Genomic DNA, 27,640 nt, shown 5'->3' on the forward strand with positions numbered 1-27,640 from the left:
AATGGGACCCCTGAATGGGACCCCTGAATGGGACTCCTGAATGCTGGGAGTCAATAAAACCGGCTTTATGGGCTCATTAGTGTCCAGATATGTTAACACAAAATTGTATTGTGAATATATTGGACTGAAGATTCAACTTTTTTTGTTTGGAATTACATACCCGATGTGCTCTGTAAGACATTATTTATTAAAGGGGTCATAAAGCGGAGTCCAGCCCGGGGTCATCACATGTGGTTGCCGGAAGCCCAACAAACACTCCTTTGTAGAATCTGCCGTCTGTGCCATTCTCTGTTCACTCAAGGCCACGGTGTGTGATGCCGTTTCATTGAGAAAGCAAAACTACTTTGCTTGGCTTTCCAAAAGAGGGCACGGCTAGAAATCATTTTTATATCACATTTATAATGGGTTTTATGTTTATGTCTCGTCGCTCTGGCAGGACAGGGCATCACAATATGTTAGGGGCGTTACATTTCCATCACATGCTTGAAGTATTCGGCGAATCGCAACGTACCTCGCTTTTCAGACCGATGAGCTTGGTAAAAATCGATGTGTTTCACAAGGCAGGGCATAGAGGAGAAACTATAATGTACGGTATGTGGCAAACGATGTGTTTTTTGAACCTTAAACCGCATAAACACATTTCATTACACCAAATGTTCTACCGTGTTTTTCGGACTATAAGTCACACCTGAGTATAAGTCGCATCAGTCCAAAAATACGCCATGATGAGGAAAAAACATATATAAGTCGCACTGGACTATAAGTTGCATTTCTTTAGAGCCAAGAACCAAGAGAAAACATTACCGTCTACAGCCGCAAGAGGGCGCTCTATGTCTTCAGTGTAGACTACAGGAACACTGAGCAGCATAGAGCGCCCTCTCGCGGCTGGAGACGGTAATGTTTTCTCTTGGTTCATTTCTCTTGGTTCATGTCAAATTAATTTTGATAAATAAGTCGCACCTGACTATAAGTCGCAGGACCAGCTAAACTTTGAAAAAAAGTGTGACTTATAGTCCGGAAAATACGATACTTACCAGTATCATATGACTCCTTTAAAATAGTAAACAGAGTCAAATTTGAATTCATGTTGACTTAAAACAAACCTCAAAAACAGTCTTTTTGTTTTAGTCCTGTTCTATATTCAGCAGGAGATGTTTGGGTAGGCCTCGGCTTGATTGGGCTCATAAAAAGTCATACAATATTTTTGATAAAATGAAGTTAGTGTTTCTGGATCAATTTGCTTGAGAATAGTAACTAAAATCTGACTTCAGGTGCTATACTGTGTTTAGGCATGTCAACACTGAAATGCAAACAAGTTGCTGCATTTAAATATTTAAGACTGTTTAAGAATGAAGAAAATCTATTGGAATTCGGCTCAGGTATTCTATGTCTCTACAAATTGGAGACTGAGGTTTCTGTATGGTTGAGTGGTGTAGGGTTTAGTTAAGTGCACACAGACAGACCCCATCACTCCATACTAAGTGTGTCCTTGGGGTCTCTTGCTCCTAAGGCTCGATAAGTGCTGTTTGTGTTGAAATGCATTGCTCAGGACCCTTGTTTTTTAGAAAATTGTACAAATACGGCACATGACAGATGACAAGATATGCTAGAATTATTTGCTACCCTTTTTTTCAGGAGTGAACTGTTTGTGTGCAAACAGTCCTGCTCTTTTAGGACCTTTTACAAAGCTGAAAATACCATGCACAGTGACGAACAGAGATCAGACAGAAAAGTTGAAATGTATTTTATAACTTTGTGCTGCCATTTCTTAGCATTTCCGTCCTGCTTCTGCTGACTTCAGAAGGTTGAAAATAAATTCTCTGCTCTGGCTTCCAAGTCACAGGAACTTTCTTTCGTATAGATCCTAGTTTAATAAAGTGCAGCAATTTCAAATGTGTAACTAGATTACTTTTTTGAAGAAAATACAATGGTGTTTTGGATGGTTGCCACAGCATTTTTGTATAGTTGCTAGGGTATTTTGAGTGGTTTTAGATTTCCATCCAAGTTGCGAATTTAATTTAAGCAGAATATTAAAAAAGTGCGCCACTTTGATTAGTAATCCAAATCTGAGTGAATTATTCAGTCACATCATGACATGTTGAGGGGTGAGTGAGATACTGGAAATATCACTGCTCTTGGCTAAATTAATAAGAAGAAATTTAATTTACACTCTGGAAACTATGCGGAGTTTTTCATTAATTATTTAATAAAAATTTATATATGTAGCGTTTCTTAACCTATTTTTCTTATTTAATGTAGGTTTTTTTTTTCCTTTTTGCTAATTCTTTTTTTTAAAGGCTTATATTAGTTTTTCTGTGACATTAACAGTAGTGACAAGAATGATAAATTATATAGTATCAAAAACTTTGAGGGTTTTAATATCTTAAAAACTTTATTAGAAGCAAAAAATAACTCAATCGTTATATTAGATTTTGGTCATTATGCTTGTCATGACACAGCAGCCATATATAACTATAACTGATATAGGCTTATGTTTTATAATCCCCCCCCCCCTTATTAGAAATATTCCCAAACATGTTAACTGTATCATGTGTGATATAAAACAGACTGCTATAAAAATATTTTGAATATGACTGGCTTTGTATTTAATGTGAATTTAATTTAAAAAAAAAGGTAATTTACTTTTTATAACACTCTCATTGTACAGAGAGAAAGCAAAGAACATTTTAAGCACCCTTAAAAACTCTCACGATCATCACTGAAGCTGTGTGCACTGTGAAGTGAATATCCTAATTACTGCACATTTCACGCACATCTGCAGATTGTTTCTGATGAGAGCATCGTCAGAGAACAGAATTCCTTAAGCGAGCGAGTGAACAGAAAACCAGTGTTTCAACGATGACTCATCTGAATGCCTCTGATTGGTCATTGCATTCAAAGCTCAACAGAAACGTTTGTGATTGGTTATACTGCGCAGCGCTGTAAAAACACGCATCTCTGGCTCCGCACCAACTGCACATTCTAATCATCCCGGTATGATTGTATGAAATATAAATAATATTATTCCGTTATTTTTTATTTATTTTACTTTTGGAAGCTGCATTTAAAATCCACTTGGCTTAAAAAATCTGAGGGAGCACATGGGCATGACGAATCTAGGCTCCTACGGATGAGGCTCAGGGAGCTCTGATGAGAAGTGACAAACGCAGAAGTGCAGATAATAACAGTGAGTTTTGCCTTAATTGTGAAAGTGTAAAGAGAAGAAGTGCTGACACAGAGTTTGCATGTTGGCATGCTACTGTTCTGCTCCGGCATGTGGCCCTGCTGACCTGCTGCCTGACTCTGCATCAGGTGTAGGGCAGATGAAGCTCTCTTGGCAGGTTTAAAACACTGCTGCTCTAAATACCATCACCTGCTGCCACATCACTCCAGTTATCCGTCTCTCTCATCCATCTCCTTCTCTCTGGTTCACGGGCACATACATGAGCGCACTTGTGAAGGCCAGATCCTCTCCAGCTGTTGGATTTTCTCATTGGCCTTGTCCTTCCTTGTCCTGTCTTGCAAATCCCCTAGTTAGCATGGATCAGGAACAGTGCTGACTGTGCTGACATCTGTACTTCCACAGAAACCAACCAGCCGTGCAAAGACATTCGGCCTGTAGAGACAGACATGGTTATTCTGAGCAATGTCAGACTGACACCCGGAGAGTTTGATTGACAGTGTGCAATAACAGGAATGGGAGGCATGAGTGTCCATGATCACTTGCTGTGTTTTGTGAGGGCTTCCTCTCTTCAGGACATTGGCGCATGAGGTAATGATGTGGGACCCCGGGACCCCAGGGCAGACTCCGGGGGCTGAAGTTTGAAGAAGCTCTCTTATTAAAAAGTCTGGCTCCTTTTCTCCATGTTCACCTGACTCTCTTGTCAATGATATAAAGCACCGTCAGCAAGATGTTACATTGATGCAATAGCTGGAAATAGAACATCCCACTCTAGACTCTGAATTATTTGTCAAAGATGTGCTGTTTACTTCATGCCTTCAGTACATTACAGGTTTCGCTAGGCTGTCACCATCATTAAATGTTGGCAGATTTGTGGGATTAATGTTCATATGTTCATGTTCAGTTTTCACTTATTCACTTATACATCTTAAGAGCTTCATTAAACACATCATACTTAGACTTGTATAGAAGCATGGGTAAAATTATTATTATTATTAAAATGTTTAGTATTCTAATATAATTTAAATAATATATTATTATTAATAAATTAAGTATTAAATATTAAAATATATTTTATTATTAACTAATTAGAATTAGGCTTTGTTGTCATTGTTCAAAAAATACAACGTAATAGTAGAAATAATAAAAATAATAATGCTAATAATATAAAAACATTTTATGATTTATTGATAATTATTATAATAATAATAATAATAATAATGTATTATTTCAATATAAATATTCCAGTGATTTTATAATAATAATAATAATAATAATAAATTACATATTTAACTTTATTGTTAACAGAAACAATAGTAGTAGTAGTAATAATAATGCCAATAATATACATACATATTTTAATAATAATAGTAATAAATTAAATATAAAATGTATCTTTGTTAACAGAAACTGTAGTAGTAGTAATAATGCCAAAAGTATGCATTAATAATAATATTTATTATTTACAGATGTCTAAATGGCATTCTTTCGGAGGTTTATTCTGTTTACTTCACATTCACACAATGTTTGTTGGAAACCAGCTGGATATTGTTTTGAATAATGAATACATTTTTGGATATCATACATTTATGGTAATACATTTCTCTCAATAATTCTTCACTTTAATATTTGTTGTTCTTATAAAAATTAAGTGGATGTTTGGGCAAAGATTCATGTATAAAAGGTCCGTTTTTAGTCAGTTATTTTAAGTTTTGTGTAATAATGCGTCAAGAATCGTCTCTTGCTATTATCTAATGATATTTTTATAATGTCCACCCTGTGTTTTTGCAGATAATGCAGCCATGGGGGGAGAAAATGCATATTGCCACCGATTCTCTTTGTATAATTTCACAAGCAAATCCTCATCTCAGTAGTTTAAAATTAGTGAATGCTCTTCCAAAGGGACGAAAATTGCTTTTTGATCTGTTATAGATTTTAAATATTTTTTTTCTCCATTGATCATACAGTTTCACTGAGAAATAAATCAGATTATAGAAGTGGGTTCCAGATATAATTTCATATTCTCAAGCTCGGGTGCGTTGGTTTAATTGAGCAGTAATTTGACAGCCCCTCCTTGTGTTTCCTCCTCCAGCAACAGCGTACGGTGTACAGACTGACCCTGGTGAAGGCCTGGAATGTGGATGAGCTGAAGGCCTACGCAGATCTCATCGCCCTTGGACAGCCAGATTTCATCGAGGTCAAGGTATGCCTCTCACCCGCCTAATTCAGGAATGAGCCTCTAATGAGGGTCTCTGAACCCTTTTGGGTTTAACAGGTGAAGCTTTATTAAGCTATTGCTGGAATCCCAAGAATTTCTACCCAGTCCTTTTCGCAGGAAAACAATAATGACCAGACTCATTAAATTATTTTTCTGTCCTAATGCATTTACTGAGAGCCAGTGAGTCAAGATAGGATTGATTTTGAGCTCAGATAAAATGTGATAACTTGTAGTAGGAGCTATTAATGAAATGCTGTAACTGAGGCCCTGTGCCACAACAATTTTGGTTTGAATGGAAAATGACTAACTGATATTAAACTTTAAAAATATCCCTTTGGAATCGCTGTATCAAGTATCGGTCAAAATTTATTTGCATTCTGTTATGAAATATTGGTTACATAATGTTTATTTTCACTGAATTTAGAAAAAAAAAATTGGACACTTGATAGACTCGTATTAAAACGCAATTTGTATCATTTTATTTTATGCCAGGTAAGTGAATGGTTAGTTTTTAAAATTTCAGTGGTCATTTACTTAATTTTTGTTGTTTCTGAACCTTTGTTTTCTGTAGAAAACAAAAGGAGAATTTTTGAAAAATGTGCTGGTATCGCTTTTCCATACAATTACAAATGCATCAGAAAAGTGATCAATATGACTTGTGCATTAGATCCCAAGTGTTCTCCCATTTGACCGCTTTGTGTAATAAAAATTAGACCCACTGACTCAGAAAAAGGTATTTTTGGATTAAAATCTATTTATTTATTTTTACACTTTGGTTATATTTTCTGTAATTGTCACTTAAATTTCAGTCTACTATTCAGGCAAAAAAGATCCGACTTTGAATATACACAGGAAAAAAAAAGTTTTGTAAAAGGTTTTTGAATAAAACTAAAGTTATTGGAGTATGTAACTGAGATTCTTCAAATTTTAAAATTATTTTTTTGTTTATTTGTGAAATTTACTATAAATTTCTGAGTAAAACATTTCACCAAACTCAATTCTTTTAGTGCACAATTTATGTGGACCACTTAAATAAAAAAAGTTTTTGTGTATTTTCTTTTAAACTTCAGTCTCCATTAATTATTTCAAGATGCGAGTGAGATGAGTGAGTTCAATACAAGATATATGGTCAGGAAGGTTTGCTGCTGAACTTTCTTCTTTAATTTTAATAAATGAAGAGCCATAAGTCATTGCGTTCAGAATGCAGAAGCCAGTCCTCTATGAAATGCCAAGACAGTAGCATTTAAATAGTCAACTTGTGTCTTTAATGGCTTTTTAATGAAATGCTAGTTTTTAATCAGCAAATAAGAGCCTCATTCTACTTAATCAACCTGTCTTCCACATTAATACAATTGACTAAACCGATTAAATCTCTCCTCATCTCAGCCAGCTTTTATTTGCCTTAATGCATCTGGTGTTTGTTGACCTGTGTAATTACACTGTCCTGGTTTAATTGTACTGATCTGAACTGATTCACTCGTGACCTGATGAATCACAGACCACCACGGCATGAAATCCTCTCGGATGAGGGACACATATTGTTTTGTAGAGTCTCTAAGCCATTCTTCCTGTTCCTCCAGGTAGAAAAACTATCTTTCACGTCAAGTATTCATCTTTGTTTCTCCCATTTTCTCCATTCAGCTGCAATTTGCATTAATTCTTTCATGTATTTCTTCCCTCTTGGACTCTTATCTTCACATTAGCAGCTTCTTTTCTAATGGAAGGGGGGGGGGGGGTTCTCTGCTGCATTGAGATTCGCAGAATTGCTCGTAATCTCATTACAAGTCAACAGCCAGTCATGTGACCTGCGCGCACCTGCCCCGTAGGGAACCGCCTCAGCGGATTCACATTCAAAGCAGAGCCACTCCAGAGTAAAGCCAACTTCAACTATGACATGCTGTTACCTAGCAACTAAAATCACCCACTTTGATAGACCGCAGAAGGCAAGGATTTACGCCTTCTTCTGTGGGATAAAATAAAGGCCATGAAATAGCGTGAGGAAAATATTGCTGAGTTTACCCAAACAGAGGCAGGCTGTCTGAATCTCACCTTCTAATGGTTCGTCAGCTCTAGGTTAATGGGGAAGAATGTGTTTTTTGACATTTGAGCTTCATGGCTGTGGTGTGGTTTGATGCAAACCTGAACTGGTTGTTCACATACTAGGTCTGAGAGTATTTGCTTATTGTCGACAGCCCAATTTAAACAACAGTGTTAAAATAAGATCAGTACTGTATATTACATGTACATGTATTTTTATGCTTTGTGAACTTTAACATTTGGCAGCAAAAATGTATTTTTATTATGTAAAATTGTCTGGCTGGCTGACAGCTAGAATCATTAAGAATGGAACAGTAATGGATTCTAAATTACAGGCCAATTTGTGATGTGTGTTGCATGATTTTAAAGCAAAATAGTTTGACATTTAAAGTTACAAAAGTTTTTAACTAGATATTTTAAATAACTTTTTATCCATTACATCAGAATGATCACGTTTCCACAAAAAATATTAATGCACCATTGTTTTTAAGATTGATAACATTAAGAAATAAAACTAAAATGTAAAAATTCTAATAATACTTTAGAATATTATTTTACTGTAAAAAAAAATGTCAACCTATTTTAAGTCTAAAATTAAGTATAATGAACTTGGCATTTCAAGCTAAATTACATTAAACCAACTTTTAAAAAAAGCAAGTTGAATTGCAAAAGAATTATATATATATATATAGATATATATAAATATTAAAAAACTTATTTTGAGTAAAATTAATGTGAAAACAAGTTGCAGTGATTTGATCATATAATTTTTCATATAAATAAATGCAGTCTTGCTGATTATCAGAGACTCATTGTGTGTGCACCAAAAGTGAAGTGAATGTTCGCATTGCGTTATTGCTCTAGATTACTCGCAGGATATTTTTGTCACTCATGCGAATAAAAACATCTCCATTTTCTTATACTCTGAAAATGAAGCTCATCGCTTATTGGGTTGCGTGACAATGCATCATGCAAATTTTCCACTGAAGTAAAAAATGTTTAGCTTGCGCGGAAGACGTGATTTAGGCATATATCGTATTCGCAGCAGTCACGTTGCCCAATTCGCGTTCACCCCGACAAATTGCAAATAGGTGTGTATTTGCATCTTTGCATTGACTTTGTATGTAATCTACCTGATCTGTAATTAAATTAACTTTTGGTGTGTACACTATTAAGAGTATAAAACATAAGAAATTCTTACCGACCACAAACTTTTGAATGGCTGTATGTGTGAAAAACATTTTAATAGTTTAAAAAATATATATTAAATAATGCATGTAAAATTAGAAGATTTTGATGCAAGACCTTTCCGCTTGTCAATCATTTTACTAAATGGGAAGCATGAAGCTGAGATTAGCTGAGATAAATCTGTTAAAATGCTTTCTTTTGAAAAGTGATGATTTTGTTTATAATGTGTCTGGATTGCATTATTAATAGACCTTTTATCAATTCATGTATTTCTTGGGAATTGAACCCATGAGCCCCATGAATTTAACACATTAGCATTCACCCAACCACCATAAAGACAAGATTTTTACTAGCCATGCTTTTAAAAGTCACCCTTTTTATACAATGCACTTTTTATCCCTTTAATTAGACAAAAGATGGTTTATTCATGCCAAGAGGCAGACAAAACGTTTCTCCTAGCAATGAGATATGGTTTATGTGTAGCTAGACATCAAATTTCCTGACATCTCATTTTCTTCTAAAGGACACCAGTGACCCAGTCATCAAATCGCCAGCAGAGGCAACATTTTTTTGTGCGTTTGGCTACTTTTATGGACGTGGAACAGAGTGGTGATATATGCGGAGGATAATTAAGTTTGGTGGTGGCCGAGCAAGTTTGATATGTTTCTGTGAGTTATGAAGGTGTTCAGCCCCCTCCAGCTGTTTGTCCCCGCAGTAATTACATCGTTCAACATCTGCTCTTACCCCTTCACATTTACCAACACCTTTGTGTGTGCGTCTTTATTTTATTCCTGCAGGGTCTGCTAGACCTGCTGCACACTCCATGTGAGAGATTAACTCTATCAGACAAAAGATGTTTTTCATTGTTGTCTGTTTCAATGTGTTTAAAAAAAAAAAAGTTATTCAATTTTATTATTTGCCTATGTGCATTAAACCATGCACAATAAGACCAAAAACACAATGACTTTTTTATAATTCATTAATAAATATTTTGTCTAAATAAATAAATTACAAATAAAATAAAAACTCAAATGAGTCACTGTAAATGCTGAAGTGCTAAATTTATGTATCACAATGTTATAGTATACAGTATAAAAAATATTCATTTAGAAATTTGCTAAAGATTGCATGTAACAGTAATGTATTAAAACAGTAACATATAAATGATTAGTGTTTTTAAAGAGTTCAAAAAGACTTTCTGTTTGTTAGATTACAGCAAAGCTAATCTAAATGTAAACATATATAAATATTAAATACTTACAGGGCCCTGTACATCATGTGGACAAAAATGTATTAAGAATTTGTTCCATTGTTTTATTCATAATTCGCCATGTTTTATTCATTTATTCCCTCATTTTAATAAATTGCTACCTTGTTTTAGTTAGTTAATTTTTGCAAATTAAGAATTTGTTCCCTTGTTTTAGTAAATCGTGGCCACATTGAAGTAATGTTTTTGAATTCTTAACGTGGCGTAATGTTATTAATGTTATTTCATGTCATGCAGGGCTCCATGAATTTCCGATATAAATTAATGTTATAGGAATGAAAAAGTGTAAAGAAGTGAAAAAAATGTACATTTAAATTGCAATAATATATATATATATATATATATATATATATATATATATATATATATATAGTGTGCATGAAATGAATAGTAAAGCTACAAATTGGTTTTTCAGTCTAAGGACACCATGAAAGGTAAGAGACATGGTAGTGTAATGTGAAGTCAGTCTCGTTCCTATCCGGTGCTGAGGAATCGTTCTCTTTGGGGAGTTATCGATCAAATCATTATTCCTGCACAATTAGAGCATTTCAGTGGTGTTAGACCTGACACAAAGATGGACAGCCTGTGCTGGGCTCCCAAATCATCTCCACCTTAGTAACTCAAGATGTTAGACATTTAAGGACACGACGAGATCAAACTGCTTAACTCTTTTTTTTTTTTTAATGACTCTATTAAGGCATCATTTATGTACCACTTCTTTTGCTTTAATCCCATATGCAATTAAATTATTTTTCACAGCACTTTTATCAATTCACCTTTATCTTTGTTCAAACGTTTGGTTGGCTTATTAGAGTCTGATTGTTTGTCTATGACTGGAAATCTATAGCATTGTTAGTTGCCATAGACAGGCCGGAGAAATGTCCTCACTTTCCTCGCCCCATTGATTTATCAGGGCATTTCTGGAGGTAATCATTATTCTCTATGGCTACAGAGCAGCCAGATAAGAGTTGGGCTCATTAATTCTGTGCCAGACTGGGAATATCAGCTTTGGACATCAGCCACGGCCCTCAAGACTGAAATGAGGAAGTCAAGAATCCCGTCCTTTAATTTCCACTGTCCTTTCCTTCATCAGAGAAGAATGTGATGCGTTGGGACGGTAATAGTGCCCTAAGTCCCTTTCACACTGTGATTCCGGAGAAAACACGGGTAATGTGTCCCAGCAATCGTTTCTGGGTCTCTAGAGTTTACACGATGAATACACAATGTTCACACACAATCATTAAAGGTCCCGTTAAGACACTTGACATCAGGAGGTTACGTGTAATGTACGAGTCAAAAATGCTAGGCACGTTTACTTTCACTTAAACTGGCGAACGATCTCAGGATCAGCGCAGATAGAGAGGAGCTAACTAATCTCTGCTTCATTAAAGTTTGCACACATTTTTTTGTCGCGAACACTGATCTGCCTTCAAAACACCCAGTAAAAGATTAGCACGATAACATGCATCATCACTACGTCACCCTTTATGGCATTAGTTCTGGCTTTTGTTCACACAGCGCTCGCTCCGGGACTGAGCAAATGTTACTAGATCCCCATCCCGGGATTGATCCCGGAATCAGTTTGCGTTCACACAGAAGTCGACCCGGCAATGTTCCGGCAATTTTCCAGGTCCAATATGCAGTGTGAAAGAGGCTTTGATGCAATATAATACTTATCTGCTTATCCCTGTATACCTTATACCTGAAAAGACTATAGTGCATTAAAACACAGGAAGAACAACCTATTTAATTTGTTGTAAATTTAATTTAACTAACTTTATTACCAAAGTAATAAAGTAACTTATTTAATTTTTTTTGAAAAATTATAACTTTATAATTTCTATTTAAATATTGAATAACTTTTTATATATTTTTTTAGAAATTGAGAAATGTGTAGCTTAACATTTAGACAAAACATATAAAAACATTTGTGACCATCTTGATTGCAAATAAACTATGTAATACAATACTACAAAATATAATTTAAATAGTAATTATAATATATAACATAATCACTACAAAATAATACTTTAAAAAAATAGTTATGATATTAGTTATCAGACAATTGCACAAATCATCTGTATCAGCAAAGAAACTATTAAACAATTTATAGTTATGCGACTATCTTCAATTTTACTTATTTATTCATAATTGTAAGCCACTGGCTTCAGGTAAAAGAGAGCTGCAGGAAATTCAGTATGAATCATTCCCTTATGATGCCTTGTGTGATTATTTAATGAGTTCTTGCACTCAGTATTCACATTATTTAGAATTCATTTGCTTTTAATCTCCATTAATTTGGCCTCGTCGTGTGTTTGTTTCGGGACCATTTAAACCACTGGTGCACTGTTTACAGTTATGATGTATCTGATATCACTTTCACTTTTTTTTTTATTCTCTCAATGGCATGAAGATGTTCATCTGTCGATTGTCCGGTGTAATAGAGTAATAACAGCTCAGCGTGATGAAGACTGAAATAAGATAAGCCTCACCAAATGGGTTTTCACTCTATCACAGGATGAGTAATGCCTTTTCAGCAGCACAGCTACACCTACACACAAGCAGACCCATGAACTAATGCTGGCCACACCACAAATGAGGCCGGTTTTCATCCAGCGGTGATGTGTCGCTTACTCAGTTGCCAAGGATTATAAATGACTACTTTTCATGATGTGTGTTTCAGATGGATGTAACCTGACTTGACACCAGTTTGTTTCAGTATCCAATCAGACATCAGAGTTCATGATGACAGAAATTGAATTAATGTAAACTGAATTAGAATTTTCCAGCATTCGCATTCGTCCTGATCACAGCAGCATCTGTGAGGTGTGATGTGAACACTGTCCTGTCATGTGCGTGTGTGTAGGAGTTGAATGAGATGATCAGGCCGTCTCAGTCTCCATCATCCATAGAAAAACCAAATCAGCCTCCACGTGCCGGCGTGACTTTGGGCTGTGTTCGCCGATATGATTCAGAGTGTTTTTGTCTCCCTTTTCGTACAGTGAGGCAGAGTTAAATCTAAAAATTTTCAAATAGTCAGGGCAGTATAAGCTTTATATGAAAAGTGATTTTAAATGAAAGCTACTTGAGGGAGTGTTACAAAGATTTCATTGCTTTTATGAAATGTCGTCATCACCAATATGATAAAAAAAAAAATATTGTCCAATATTGCCATGTTATGGCCAATAACCGATAATTGGGTAATGTTAAAATTCTATACTGTTTTGTCTGAACGCATTGTAATCCTTAAAACTACTTGTTACAGAAATTGCAAATTAATCACACATCAATTTGAGCTGAGAAATGACCACCCAAAAGTTCATTTAAAGTCATTATTGTGTTAAATGAGAAAAGTATTGATTTGAAATTACAAGAAAGTAACTTTAGAAATAGGTATTTTGATTCAATATAGAATTTATTACTCTTTTTAGACTACAATGTGGCCATGCATTTTTTAGAAACTAAAGTGGCAATTGGGTGTACACAGACCATTCGTAGGTGACATGAATGCATTTACACTGCAATTAGAATTGTGTATGTTATGAGATTATTAGGTTTTAAATGGACATTAGTACCATCAGAGCCAAAGATGGCTCACTGGATCACTTGCTCACTTGATTATTTTAAAAACATAGATTTATTCAGTAAAGAAACCTCATTGTGACACAAACACATAGATTGGCATCTTTTGCCCTCTAGAATTTTAGAGTCATATAACTGCATTTTAATAAGCTGCATCTCACAGTCAGTCTTCATGCATCAAGCAGCTATGTATATGTGCACAATATTGGTTATTAGCCGATATAAAAATCAAAAATAAAATCATGTATTTCAATAAATATGTTCTTTATGTATATTATTTATTGAAATAAAAATAATATTTAATAAATTAAATACAAAAATAAGTATATTTATTATTCAGAAACCATTATCATACCAATATATTGTGAATCCCTACAATTAAAGATACTAACGGAGTGTGAGGTGTTAGGATGTGTATTCATATTTTACAACAGAAGAAAGTGGCTTATCTATGCAAGCCTGTTTTCACCACTGATAAAAATAAAAAAGGTAATTGTGATTTTATCTCAATTCTGATGTTTTATCGCAATTTCGAGTTCACATCTTGCAATTGTGACTTTTCTCAGAAGCGTGAGATATAAACTTGTAATTTCAAGTTAAACAGTCAGAATTGTGTGATATAAACTCACAATTGAGAGAAAAATTATGGATTTTTTCTTCTCCCAAATGCGAGTTTTGTGAGAATTGTGGGATACAAACTCGTAATTGTGAATTATTAATTCCATTTCTTGAGGGGAAAGAGACTGATGTGTTCTCAGAATTGCAAGTTTATATCTCACAATTACAACTTAACTTTTTTTGCGTGTTATAAAGTCGGATTTGCGAGATATAAACTAGAGTTAAGCAATAAGAGTCAGAATTGCGAATTTTTTTATTGCAAGCTTATATCACACAATGCTAACTTAATTATGCAATTCTGAGAAAAATTTATTGAGAGATGTAAACACGCAATTGCGAGAAGTTAGAATTGTGAGATCGTCGCAATTTTATTTTTATTTTTTTATTCCGAGGCAGAGACGGGCTTGCATACCTATCCAATAAGACAAACCCAATAAAAACGGTGTCTATTTTATGTTGATACTTTTATGATGAGATTTTATCATGCTTTGTTTGTGACTTAGACAATTTAAATGTCCCATTTTACAGTTTTGTCCCTCTTGTCCCTCTTGTCCTCTAGGGAGTGACGTACTGTGGCGAGAGCTCAGCCAGTAGCCTGACAATGGCCAACGTACCCTGGCACGAGGAGGTCATCTACTTCGTGCAGCAGCTTGCCAACCTGCTCCCAGACTATGAAATTGCCTGCGAACACGAGCACTCCAACTGTCTGTTACTTGCGCACCACAAGGTAACCCTGAACAGACATGCTGTTCATAGCTGCAGTTTTACTCCTGCACTGCGTTTCGTAGAAACGGAGCTCATACAGTAATTTCCTTTTTCCGACGTAAACCACTTAAAGCTGTTACAAATAAAGATACTGCTGCCATTTCTGTAAATGTCATTGAAAAAGTGTTGATATGGGCACTTGCATTAAACCGCCATTCAGGTGAAGGGTTAAACCTTCCTTCCTGCATTTTATGTCTCCTGACACAGCGCTAGTCATTCTTACAGCTACTCTTGTTTTACATTAGTTTCTTGTGACAGCTTCTCTAATGGTTTGCGTGGGCAGTGAGCCCTTACCAGCACTCTTCTCTCACAAAAAAAAAAAAACATATTTATGTGTTATGGTGCTTCAATATCCTTTTATAATTTGCTGTTTGTATTCTGAAATCAAGTACCATACATTTCTGCATGTGATTCTATGGTGAATATTTCCATTCTAACACATAATAGGGTATTTCATTTACTAAGAAACATAAAGCCTAGTGTGCTTTCACTGTTTAAAACATCTGAAAGCAGTCTTTGAGGTGTTGTTTGCTGGTTTAAGAGGGGTTCTGGTAAACCAGCTTAAACCTGATCAGACTGGCAGAGCGTCATCATTTACTCTCATGTCATTCCAAACTGTATGATTATCTGAATAATGTTTTAGTTGCTTTTGTCCATATTATGAAAATCAATAGAGTCCTAAATCTTTAAACGATAAAATGGCTAAGATGGTATAGACATTAATCAGTTCAGTTAGACTTTTGAAGCAACACAACCTCTTTGTATGATGGACAGATCGAAATGCACATTCATTTACAGACTTCTTCACATATGGGTACGTTTTCTTTTAGTTATCGTTGCCAATGAGTCATGTAATCATGATGCAGGATGGGACACTCGTTTTTTTTTTTTTTTTTGCTTTGTTGATACCCATGACGATGTTTTAAACCAAGTTGATTCAAATTTAGTTTTAGATTGTATTTATTTATTTTTCTTTTATAGGAAATGGGTATTTTAGTTTAATAGCTTTAAGCCTTGTACACAACGGGATGATTATCGCGCGTGCTTATCGCCTCGTCTTTTGTGTTCATACCCAAGCGATTTTCGCTGCCGATGAGTCGAGTAAACGTGCAAGTTTTGGACCCCATTGATTTTCATAATATAGAATAACAAAAAAATTGATCAAAATATCTTCTTTTATGAGGGTATAAAAAGGTAAAACATCTTCTTTCATTGGTGTTATACGAGGGTAAATAAATTACAGAATTTTTTATTTTCTGGTGATCTATTGCTTTAAGATGTTTTTCATATTTTATCAGCTTTTTTTTTTTGTTTTTTGGACTCTGAAAACATCTTTCACTCCATATTTGAACCAGTTGACTCCATATTGTTCTTTGAAATCCTGTTATGGAACAATTCAAATTGTACATCGTTTTTGACACACCTCCTGAGCTTTATTTTCTTGCAGTAACAAATGTTGCAGATCTCTCTTGTCCTCTCATTTATATATTTATATTTATATATTTAGCAGACACTTTTATCCAAAGTGACTTACAGTGCATTCAGGCTATACATTTTTTTTTTTTTACCAGCATGTGTGTTTCTTGGGAATTAAACCCACAACCTTTTGCGCTGCCTTTTTTTCTACCACTGTGCCACAGGAATACATTTCAATGCTGTTTACTTCCTTTTGCTGAACATGTTCCTCACTTGATTTCCAAATATACCATTAATTCATTCAGCTTCCATTCTCTTCAGGCATGGAGAGCACTCTTACATGCAATAAGGGACTGAAACTGCATGTGCCCACCGGTTTGCATCCTTTAAAACCCCTCCATTCATTTCTTGCCTCATCATGCAGCGCTATAAACAAGACGGCTGTAAATGAGCTGCAGTATTAGAGAGTTGTAGTCATTGTGAGTGCCCAGAGCAACCTCCACTCAAACCCACACAGGCATGAGAATGTGCTCGGTCCTCCACTGCCTTAAGTGTTTGGAAACAAGGCGAAGAGGTTTGTTGGTGGGCAGCTTAGGAGGCTGGATGCGAGACCTCTGAAGATAAGAGTGCCAATACAGTAATAACAGCAACAAAATATTAATAAAGGACTTTTCACAGGGGTGTGGTTTGTTGGACAACGATTATACAGCCCTTCAGCCTACTCACGCTATTATGAACCAATTATATATGGTTAGATGCATGATGTCAATCCTTACGGGCGGAGCTGCATCTCATGATTTACTGAGGAATATGCTTTAGGGTGTAATGTGAAAACTTCAAACGCAAACCCCAATTCTATCCAAATGACCCTGACATCTTTGCAGTCTTCAGCAGTTATAGCGTCTTGCTTCTGAAATTCAAACGACACATGGATGAAGCCAGTCCCCAGTACACAAGCACTGAGCTGCTTCGCCATCCTCTGCAAGGTTTTTGTCCCTGCATGTTAAAGAGCTCTCTTTGCATTGCCTGTGACAGACGTCTAAATGAAAAGGCATTGAATCTGATATGAAAATTCATTCTTCACCACATTGCCGCCAACCGCACAGGGACTCACTCTCAGTTTCTGTTCGGCTCGGCCGTGACTCACGAGGGTGCTAAAAAGGCCCATTGTTCCTGTAATAAGAAGCCATTTTCCACATAGGACCTTGGAAGGCCCACCGACAGTATTTCATAGCATTGACTTGGTTTAGCTGCCGCATTCGTTTTTTTCTTATTTCAGGGTTGCAAACATCCACCCTTTATCCATGGTGTTCTTGACAAGGTAAGACCCTCTGAATGAATTCACAGCTCTTCACTGTGTGGAGCTGACAGCTTATATTCTCATAAAGTTAGAGCACTGCATCCTCATAAAGCCCTCCCTATCTCTCCATGTTCTGAGCTAGAGGAAGGAAGGAAATGAAAGCATGTAAAGCAGGGTTAAACAAGGATTTAAATCCATAAAGAGTTTTATAAGTAGAAGAAGCTTCATTTTCTAAAATGTGCTGTGATATTCTGGTGAGTAGATATGAATCTGGTCCCTCTTTCGATGTAAGTCTTTGGGATATTTTCCCTTCTAACATCCTGTTTATTTAGAAAACTAATAGAGCATTTCTATTCAGCGAACAGAACTGTTTAGTTATTCATGTTCATAACAAACTGTGCAGAGCAAGTTGTGCACCTAAATTTAATACTTCAGGTTTACTTTCAGCCTCAAGTATGAGCAACAGTAATAGAGATGCTTGCGCTAGCCAGCACCACTATTAAGAGATGTAGCCTTGAAGCATATTGCATTTTTTAAAAAGCCTTAGCTGGCCCTATGAACATTCATTAATTCGTAAACAAGATTACCCATTTAAACTTTAAAGTCCCAATAGTCTCTCAGTAAATACACCAGACTGTAGAAGCCCCGCAGCACACCGTACAGACAAGACCATCATTCATTTTGGGTGATGTCTATAGTGTTTAGGGAAGGAAAGAGGGGCTGCAAACTGTATGGGTTGATGTGGCATCCCAAAACCACATTTGCATAGTGGCTTCCCATGTTTAGTGCTCCCAGTTAGCTATGCAGAAGCAATTTTACAAAGGAATGAAGCCTTAAAGTGCATTCTTCTCAAAGGCATGGCCATCTGTTGGCATAGCAGATGTGGATAGTCGTGCACTCCTAAAATAAAAGGGCTGCCAGTTTACCTCTCTCAAATGGCATCTAAAGTTGAGTATTCCTGTCTATTTCCTCCATTTTGGACTCTACTTAAGGAAGTTAGTTTGAAACTAAAGCTCGCCATGTTAGAAGTTTATAATTTATAGTTCAGCTACCCTTTTCATTAAATTGAACAGTACTTTTGAAAATTAACTGGACTTCCCAACACAATTTGGAAGAGAGATGAGCGATTTGGATTATTGCTCAGTCGACTTGCTCAGTTGTTACAGGTGTAAACAATCTAGTAGCAATGCTATTTTTAATTACTTCCAAACACCTTGTTTCCTAATGTGAGTATTATATGAGAACACTTCCAACTGCATGTGTGTAAAAATGAGAAGCAGGGGAAGAGATCTTTAAAGCAGCTGGGGATGTATGCTTGGCCTTCCCTGAGAGATGAGCTGGGACCCATAGGATTCTTCATCTTGTGACTGCTGAGTATCTGTGAGGAGGCTATGGAGTGATTCACCTCAGCAAATTACTCCATAATGAAAACATGCAGCTGAGTAAGAAGGTTCCCCAGAGGGTGCAAACAGCTTAGGGCCTTACAAACTGACTGCAGAGAGAGCTTTTGAGGATGCCTCTGGGAAGCTTCAGGTAAGAAGCTAAACAGAGGTAATATGACACAAGGACAAAGATCACACTCCTGGCACTGCACCAAGAAGAAGTGGTGGTCTTGGCATTTTCAGTAGTGGGAAGGTATGTTTGCTTCTCAACTGTGGTGCGCGTGACCAGATTATCTTTGAAGCAGCGGGCAGCTTTCAGCAAGTTGGACAGTGGTTGTCTTCAAGAGAGCCAGCGGTGGTCAGATCCACTCTTGACAGCTTTGTAAACTTGGACAGAGCTCTTCAGGAACCGTCCAAACAACAACTTTGCAGCAGCTAAGACTTCTTATTCCAAGTCTCGACTTAATAGCATAAGATTTTCTTACTTTCAAGACTTGACTTTCACTTTGCAGTGCTCTTCCCTGGACCCTAGTCTCCAGCAACACAATCAGGCACTTCATCAATGTCTTCAGAGCAAAATATACGATTTTGTGGCAACATGGAAGTCTTGGAAAGAAAGAGCATGTCGAGAGATAGGAGGAAGAGGAGCCTGATTGCATCACCATGCTGCACAAGGATAACAGTACAGCATCTCATCAGTGCAGTGTGAAATGTAATCAGTGCAGCTCCCCACTAGGACTCTTTACGCCTGTGTGTCGGAGAAATGGTTTAAAGGTGCTGATGGAAATTGATTTAATGTATAGGGTGGGAAAACAAGTGGAACTAAGCTGTGCCTTCACCCCGACACAGAACCAAAGCTTTGAGAGTCAAGATTGGGTAAGATTGATTGAAACACAAGGTTTGCTCGAAAGTTCTGGACGGAGAACACAGGTTCTGCATCTCAACTCGATGTGCAACTTTGTGAGTTATACTTTTAGCACATAACTGGCTGCACCAAAAATGACATTCCTAATGTGGATCCTGCCACCTTCTGCTCTTGTTGTGGAGATTGTAGGGTATCCCGTTTGATATCTTTTGATTCGGAAGAGTGCCTAGTTTGCAGCTTCACTCCTGAGGTGCTGGCATTTCAAGTATTAACTTGACAAAGGACTTCAAGGACCGAGGGTGGCATTTGGGACTGTGTTATTAAAGACTACGAACTCTGTTCTCCCAAAGCAATTTCCTTTGGCCTCGTCCTCTGATTTGCACCTGCATTGTTCTTTATTACCAGAGCTTTGCCCAGTTAGCGGTGTCTTTCCAAACACCATCAGACCTCATTAGTCAAAGTGAACACCTGTCAGGCAGGGAGCCTCAGTCCAATCTTCACCTGTGTGTATGTTTTTTGTGTTATTTAACACAGTGCTCTATCACCTGCTATCTTTCTTAACTCTTTTCTTTCTTGTGTCTGCAGTTTAAAGTCGACGGGGAGTGGTGGACATGGATTGACTACGAACGCTTCCAGGAGCTCGTTCAAGAATACGAGGAGAGTGGGGGCACCAAGAGCTTCTCAGCGATGGACTATATGGCCAAGACCCCCAGCTGGGCCATTTTTGGGGCCCGGGAGAGGGGATTTGACCCCTCGGACACACGCTTCCAGAGAAAGAATAAAACTAAAGATATCTCAGGGTGCTGATGTTACTTTTGCCTTCCTACTTTAAGTCTGTAGGGGAATTTGTATTTTTAATGACTGGAATAGATGACCTGATTGACTGCAGCCATAGATTAAGACTTTTCTTTTTATTATTTTAGCCAAGGCTCAGTTTGCTATCCAAGACTTACCTTGGAGATGAAATTCTGGTCAGCATATACTTCATAACTCTTTTTCTTATGTTGTTCTAATAAATGTTAGCTGCTGTTTTTAGCCACGATCACAGTAATAAATGATTTTATTCTCCTGTCCTGTTCACTCTGAGCTCTGTATATAATAGCTATGGTAAGAAAACCATCATGTGGACAGACCGGAAGAACAAGTGACTTGAATTTAAGGCTTCATTTCCTCATACCACCTTAGGGCCTAAATTTAGAGCACACAAGAGGAAAGAACTGCAAAAGAAAAATATCACTATAGTTAGCCAAGTTAATAACATGCCACCTCAAACTGTGATTTGTGCCTTCTTTTAGATGTTTAGAGGGCAGTTGAGTCAGATGGGACATTGAACGGAGCAGTTCTTATGGATTGGCCCGTGATACAGCTGAAAGCTATTTGGAATCAGAACTGCACCGTAAATATCTCTGTAACGACCACTCAAGACATTGAAATGTGAAGTTGCAGTTCTTACCTTTTGCATTGTCTTTTTGTTTTTTTTGTCTTGGGTATTTCTCCACAATGTTGACAGATTACATCAAGTCAAATGTCACTTCAGGTTTTTGGTTTTGTTTGTATTATTTTATCATTCATTCTTTTGCAAAATGTTGTAATGCAGTTATGAACCTGATGTTTGTCCTTGAAAACCCCCAAAAGGTATCTTCCAACTGCATTTGTTATTCGTTGTAAATGAAATTGTATTTTGTTGTAGCTGCTTTCTTGGCGTCGTCTTATTAAAGCTGTCTTTATGGTGTTCTACAGAAGTCTGAATGTCATTGTATGAGATGGGAATGTGCTTGATGCTGAGTGAACTAGGTCACAGCCGTTTCCCAGCTCTGTGACAGAATGAAGCCGTCTTGAGTGACGGATGAGAGGCGTAATATTAAGACCAGACAGAGTTTCCCGCTTTTTGTCCCTCTGTTAAGAGTCAACTGTTAATGCTACATTCATCTGAAGTCAAATTGGGATATTCTTACTTAATTTGCACTTTTTTTCAGCTCCACACTTTTGACACTTTGATGTAATGCATGGGTAACAATAGCTGCAATCCTATTCTTTAAGTTCACGATGACTTCTCCATGTTTAAATTTGTTTTATATTGTCCTATGTTGGAAGTGCTTTTTAGGTTTAGTTTGAAGAAGACCGTGTTCTTTTCAGTATACATGTACCGTATACTAGAGTATGGAAGCATATGGGTAGCATTATTCAATTTGGGATGTAATATGCAAAATGACAATGCAATATGTAAAATGGCAATGCATTTCTGTATTTACATTTACATTTTCCAATACATTTGTGCAACGTTTGGTGCAAAATGAAAATGAAAATTAAATTACATAATTTTCATTTGCCATTTACTACACCAGTTTTAAAATGTAAAATGAATATTAATTTTAACGCTTTATAAGTTGCAAAATTAAAATGAAAATGTATTACAGAAATGATTAGATATGTCTAACATGTTAAAGCAAAAACTGTGGCAAAATGATCATTTAAATGCTATTTTTCTTAATTGCATTAACACTCACAGTGTCAGATGAAAACCGATCCGATTCGACCAATCAGATGAAAGCAGCGTTTCAGCTCCGCCCACAAGTCCGAATGAAATATTGAAGCCATAAACCGAAATGATCAAAACATACACGGACCAACTGTCTTGTCCATGTTGTCTCACTTGATTGAATCCTCTTCTTGAGATTTGAGTCTCTGACCTTCTGTAAGCCCCGCCTTGTTCACACAATGATTGACGTGGCGCGAGGGCGGGGACATGTGATCGGCTCGGAATGCATTTTCAATGTGCACATTGAATTTTGCTACATTCATTGTGGGACAACGAATGAAAATGCAATCGTAAGTGTCTTGACTGTGAGACGTGTGAGTGTTAATGCAATTAAGAAAAATAGCATTTAAATGATCATTTTGCCACAGTTTTTGCTTTAACATGGTAGACATATTTAATCATTTCTGTAATACATTTTCATTTTAATTTTGCAACTTATAAAGCGTTAAAATTAATATTAATTTTACATTTTAAAACTGGTGTAGTAAATGGCAAATGAAAATTATGTAATTTAATTTTCATTTTCATTTTGCACCAAACGTTGCACAGATGTATTGGAAAATGTAAATGTAAATACAGAAATGCATTGCCATTTTACATATTGCATTGTCATTTTGCATATTACATCCCAAATTGAATAATGCTACCCATATGCTTCCATACTAGAGCTCTGCATGGGACTGTTTTCTTAAACCCGCAACCTGTGTGTTCCACTCCCGCTCGCACCCGCAATTTTTGTGTCCATTCCCGCAGACTTTATCTCAGAGCTCATGAAAAATTTACACAAATAGGTACTCGGAGTAAATATTCCTTCAAGTTAACATGCAGAATAACAGATTTTAAACATGATTGCATTTAAATAATATGAAGTAACTGATACTAAACCAACGCACCACACACAACAAAAACACTGGGTTTTTTTTTAATTAGCGTTATAAAACAGTACAGTACAGACCAAAAGTTTGAACGCACCTTCTCATTCAAAGAGTTGTCTTTATTTTCATGACTATGAAAATTGTAGAGTCACACTGAAGGCATCAAGGGCTATTTGAGCAAGAAGGAGAGTGATGGGGTGCTGCTCCAGATGACCTGGCCTCCACAGTCACCGGACCTGAACCCAATCGAGATGGTTTAGGGGTGAGCTGGACCACAGACAGAAGGCAAAAGGGCCAACAAGTGCTAAGCATCTCTCGGGGAACTCCTTCAAGACTGTTGGAAGACCATTTCAGGTGACTACCTCTTGAAGCTCATCAAGAGAATGCCAAGAGTGTGCAAAGCAGTAATCAAAGCAAAAGGTGGCTACTTTGAAGAACCTAGAATATGACATATTTTCAGTTGTTTCACACCTTTTTTGTTATGTATATAATTCCATATATAATACCACATGTGTTAATTCATAGTTTTGATGCCTTCAGTGTGAATCTACAATTTTCATAGTCATGAAAATAAAGAAAACTCTTTGAATGAGAAGGTGTGTCCAAACTTTTGGTCTGTACTGTGTGTGTGTGTATGTGTGTGTGTATATATATATCAAATGTAGAGTCTAGGTTCTCACAGTGTCTATCTCAGCCTCAGTTACTAATGGATTTCCCCGTCATGAGTTCTCTCGGATATGCCACCCTAAACCTCAGTCCCTCGAATGGGTTTCACAGAGCGAAGGAAAAGAGACAAGCTGTACTGAAACAGCATGAGCCTCCAGTCTCTTTACCTCTGTCTCCGCTTCTGTTTTAAGCCTCCAGTCCTGCTGTCCACTGAACGTTTGTAAGAATCTCTTTGCATAAGGGGAGAAAAAAATACAGTATATATATAAATATATAGGCTTATTTTTACTATCAAGAGCAGTGACAATGGCCTTAAGCTGACATTGTGTTTTGATGTGTTGTCATAAGTGGATTGACTGACTGCTCAACTGACAGCTCATGAATGATCTGAGACACAAATTCAAGGGCTTTGTGGTACTTTCATCAGATTTCAACATTTTGCATTAGCATTGGAGCACTGTTTCATAGGATGTGCCAGAGCTTTGATTGTCTCACGGACGTGCACACTGAATGTCTTGCACTTCAACAATCTGGACCTTTTTGGTCCCAGAATAGTCAAACATTTAAAAGATAAAAGAATACAAAGTAGTGCCTTTTTCCATGAATATGGGAATTAAATGTTGTCTAATTGGCTCATCATATAACTATATAATATCACAACTATGATGTTGTGAAGTCCTTTAGTCTATGCTTTAATTTTTCTGTCCTGACTATTTTAAATACTTAGCACATTCCTGAATTTTTTTAATAGTCATCATATTTTCTCCAACAGCATGTTAAATTATCTTCTAAAAAAAAAAAAAAAAAAACCATTTTTAACATGGTTACACACCATTGCCATCATTAATTTCGTTGACTAAACAAGCTTGTCCTGTAGTGTGCAGTAGTGATAGTTAATGGTTGGGTCTAGGGATTGGACTGTTTGACAGGTATGTTGTTCCAGGACCAACAAAAGATGCTGATCCAGGAACACGTCCTACCTGGCAGAATCATGGCCATCACTGCTTCTTCTCTACCTTTCACTGAATCCAACACTAACCCACTGCCTTAACAACAGAGGTGGTCAGGAGCCAATGTCAGCTCTGTTTTGTGGCTGAGAGGCACAAAGCTCTCTGGGCTTCTTGTCAAACAGACAGATTTTGCTGGAGCTGGAGCCAAACTGAGCTGTCCTCTGCCAAAAAGGAAGTTGCTTAAAATGACAAGCAACAGTTCTCACCTACTACAGATTTGCTCTGAAATGCAAAGTGGAGACCCTAACAGAATATGTTTCTGTTCGCTTTCTTACAGAATATTAAAGTCATCTTCATAACTGCTGCTTTTAAAGGGACAGCTTGCCCAAAGATATAAATTATGATTTACTCACCTTTAAACCATCCTAGGTGCATATGGCTTTCTTCTTTCAGATGAATACAACCTTAGTTATATAAGAAAAATGTCCTGGGTCTGCCAAGCTTTATAATGGGGCAGTCAAAGGGGGTTGAGATGTTGAAGCCCAAAAAACTACATCCAAAGGAGGCCTTTAGTAACCTCCTGGAGCTGTATGGAATATTCTTCATGATGGATGGATGAACATTTTTGGTCTTCAAAATTTTGCTTTAAGCTTGGAAAGAACCAGGACCGATTGTATTCATCTGAAAGAAGAAAGTCATGTTACCCCTAGTATGGGTTGGGGGGGGGGGGTGTAAATCATGGAGTACTTTTCATATGTGAGTGAACTGTCCCTTTAATTCTCACGGTTTGCTTTATGTAAGAGCAACATCAATAATGATAGGAGGATCATCTCTTCTAATTCCCTTATAAACTGATGTGAGTTAATTAACTTCACGGCTGCAAGAAACGCAGTTTTGTCTGGCAGATGATTGTTTCTTTGCTGAAAGATTGGCATTTTAATTAAAAATCAACTTAATATATTTATCACACAAAGTCACCATGTATTCCACATATTGCACATAATCCACCTTAATGCCCATAAACTAAATGCCTAGTGAATACGTGAATGGGTGTCTGGGATCCATTACTGGCTCATACAGTAAGTTAATTACATGGCAACCTCTGGTCTTCTTGCCATCACAGGGGTCCTGACTGGTGAAAGTGGGCTAATAATATATGTGAATGACTAAGGATTTATACAACACTGCATGTGCACACTGTAAAAAATGGCCTGCAGGCACAAGGCCAGCTCACAGCGCTTAGTCATGAAACAGCATAAACAGGAGCAGTCTTATAACTAAATCTAAACTATTTTGGTACTACAGTTTATTGTTTTGTTCGGTAGTATTCTTTTCTGTTTTTTTTTGTTTTGTTCTGTTCTGTTCTGTTTTGTTTGTTTTTTGTTTTGTTCTATTTTTTTTTTTTTGTTTAGTTTTTTTCTATTTTGTTTTGTTTTGTTCCGTTTACTTACCTTTTTTGTTTGTTTTGACTTGACATGGATATTTACACATGGTTCTTTAGCAATGCAGGTTTTTTTTTTTTAAACAAAAAAAAACAAAAAAGTACATTCTTTGAAGTACTTCAGCTTAAATACATGAATATAATAAATCATCCAGAATGAACCTGCTAACCTCTGGTTAACTGAAGCAGTGCTTAATGTTTTAAGTTGCTTATGGTTTTATTCCTTTTTTCAAGATATTGCCGAGACAGAGATTGTGAAGTTTGATGTTGATTACAGACCTTGTGTGAAGATTGGTGTCTTTTCACAGGCCCTTGGAATCCTTAAAAGGAACCGTTCACCTTACTACGGTCACAGGGATTCTCGAGTTAACTGCTCACTTGAGGCGGGGATTATCAGTAAGAAACTTGTGTCTGTTATTCACACAGATCTATTGTATGATTTGAGAGCGCTTGGAATATAGATTCATAGGGTCATGTGGAGTATATTTCTCTTTTTATAGTACTTTTGTGGCCCTTAAAAGATTGACCAGACTTCATTGTTTCTCCTTTTGTACTCCACAGAAGAACAAGACAGAACAAGTGAGTAAATAATAACAAAAGCATTTATTAGGAACCTCTGAGTATGCTAGCATTTGGAAATGTAGCTTCTCTTAGGGCAGAGAGGGACAGCTTGATGCCAGCTGACACAGTGTCACACATAAATGTGTCCTCATGCGCCACAGGGTCTCTGTCCGTGTAGCTGACTCACACACAGCCTGTTCTGAATAAAATCATCCAATTCTCGCACCATTATCAGCCTGAATTTTTGTTAATGATCTTGTAGTTGAATTTGTTAAATTCAAATAATAACCAATTTACCTATTTAAGTCAAAACCTTTTTTTTAATGAAAAAGGTATCAATGCTACTGCTATCAATGTCAGTGATTATTGGCCTTGATGCTTCTCCCATCCCTTACTCAGTTTTAGGGGTTATTCTGTTAAGATGGCCTTGTTTTAACAAAGATGCAGTGTGTCTTTAACACGTGTTGACACACACCATGAGAGACCAGTAAAGCCCCAGTGAGCAGAGCGCCAGCTATTAACCAGTGTGTAATGGAGAGCTCAGAGACACACCTGTGTGTCATTTATCTTCTCTTCAGCCCAGCACACGCCGTATTCCATCCGTGCTTCAGACTTCCATCCCTCACAAATATTTTTATCCCTCAAATCCTTCATAATAATGCAATTTCCCTGTGAAAACACCGCATGTTCCACCTGGTTGCCTTTAATTTTGCAAGGTATTAACTTTGCATCGTTTCAAGTGTTGGATTCAGCTGTGCTTTCATGAGTTTGGGTGGCTGTAGATGGACA

The 27,640-nt window shown here is 36.8% G+C and overlaps 1 protein-coding gene across 2 annotated transcripts in view; it reads left to right on the forward strand.

Moving 5' to 3' along the window:
* Nucleotides 1–21,561, forward strand: part of tyw1 (tRNA-yW synthesizing protein 1 homolog (S. cerevisiae)) — a 57,375-nt gene extending 35,814 nt beyond the window's left edge. Inside the window, exons 14-17 of one of the 2 annotated variants that reach the window (XM_052576269.1) lie at nucleotides 5,274–5,384; nucleotides 14,651–14,818; nucleotides 20,405–20,619; nucleotides 21,115–21,561. In XM_052576269.1, the coding sequence (XP_052432229.1) occupies nucleotides 5,274–5,384; nucleotides 14,651–14,818; nucleotides 20,405–20,619; nucleotides 21,115–21,133 (513 nt within the window). In that variant the 3' untranslated portion in view covers nucleotides 21,134–21,561. Of the gene's footprint in view, nucleotides 1–5,273; nucleotides 5,385–14,650; nucleotides 14,819–20,404 lie in introns of both variants that reach the window. The other variant, XM_052576270.1, reaches the window with a different exon arrangement.
* Nucleotides 21,562–27,640: the final 6,079 nt, after the last annotated feature.

The sequence above is a fragment of the Carassius gibelio genome, chromosome B15, assembly GCF_023724105.1.
Source record: "Carassius gibelio isolate Cgi1373 ecotype wild population from Czech Republic chromosome B15, carGib1.2-hapl.c, whole genome shotgun sequence".
Classification (NCBI taxonomy): Eukaryota; Metazoa; Chordata; class Actinopteri; order Cypriniformes; family Cyprinidae; genus Carassius; species Carassius gibelio.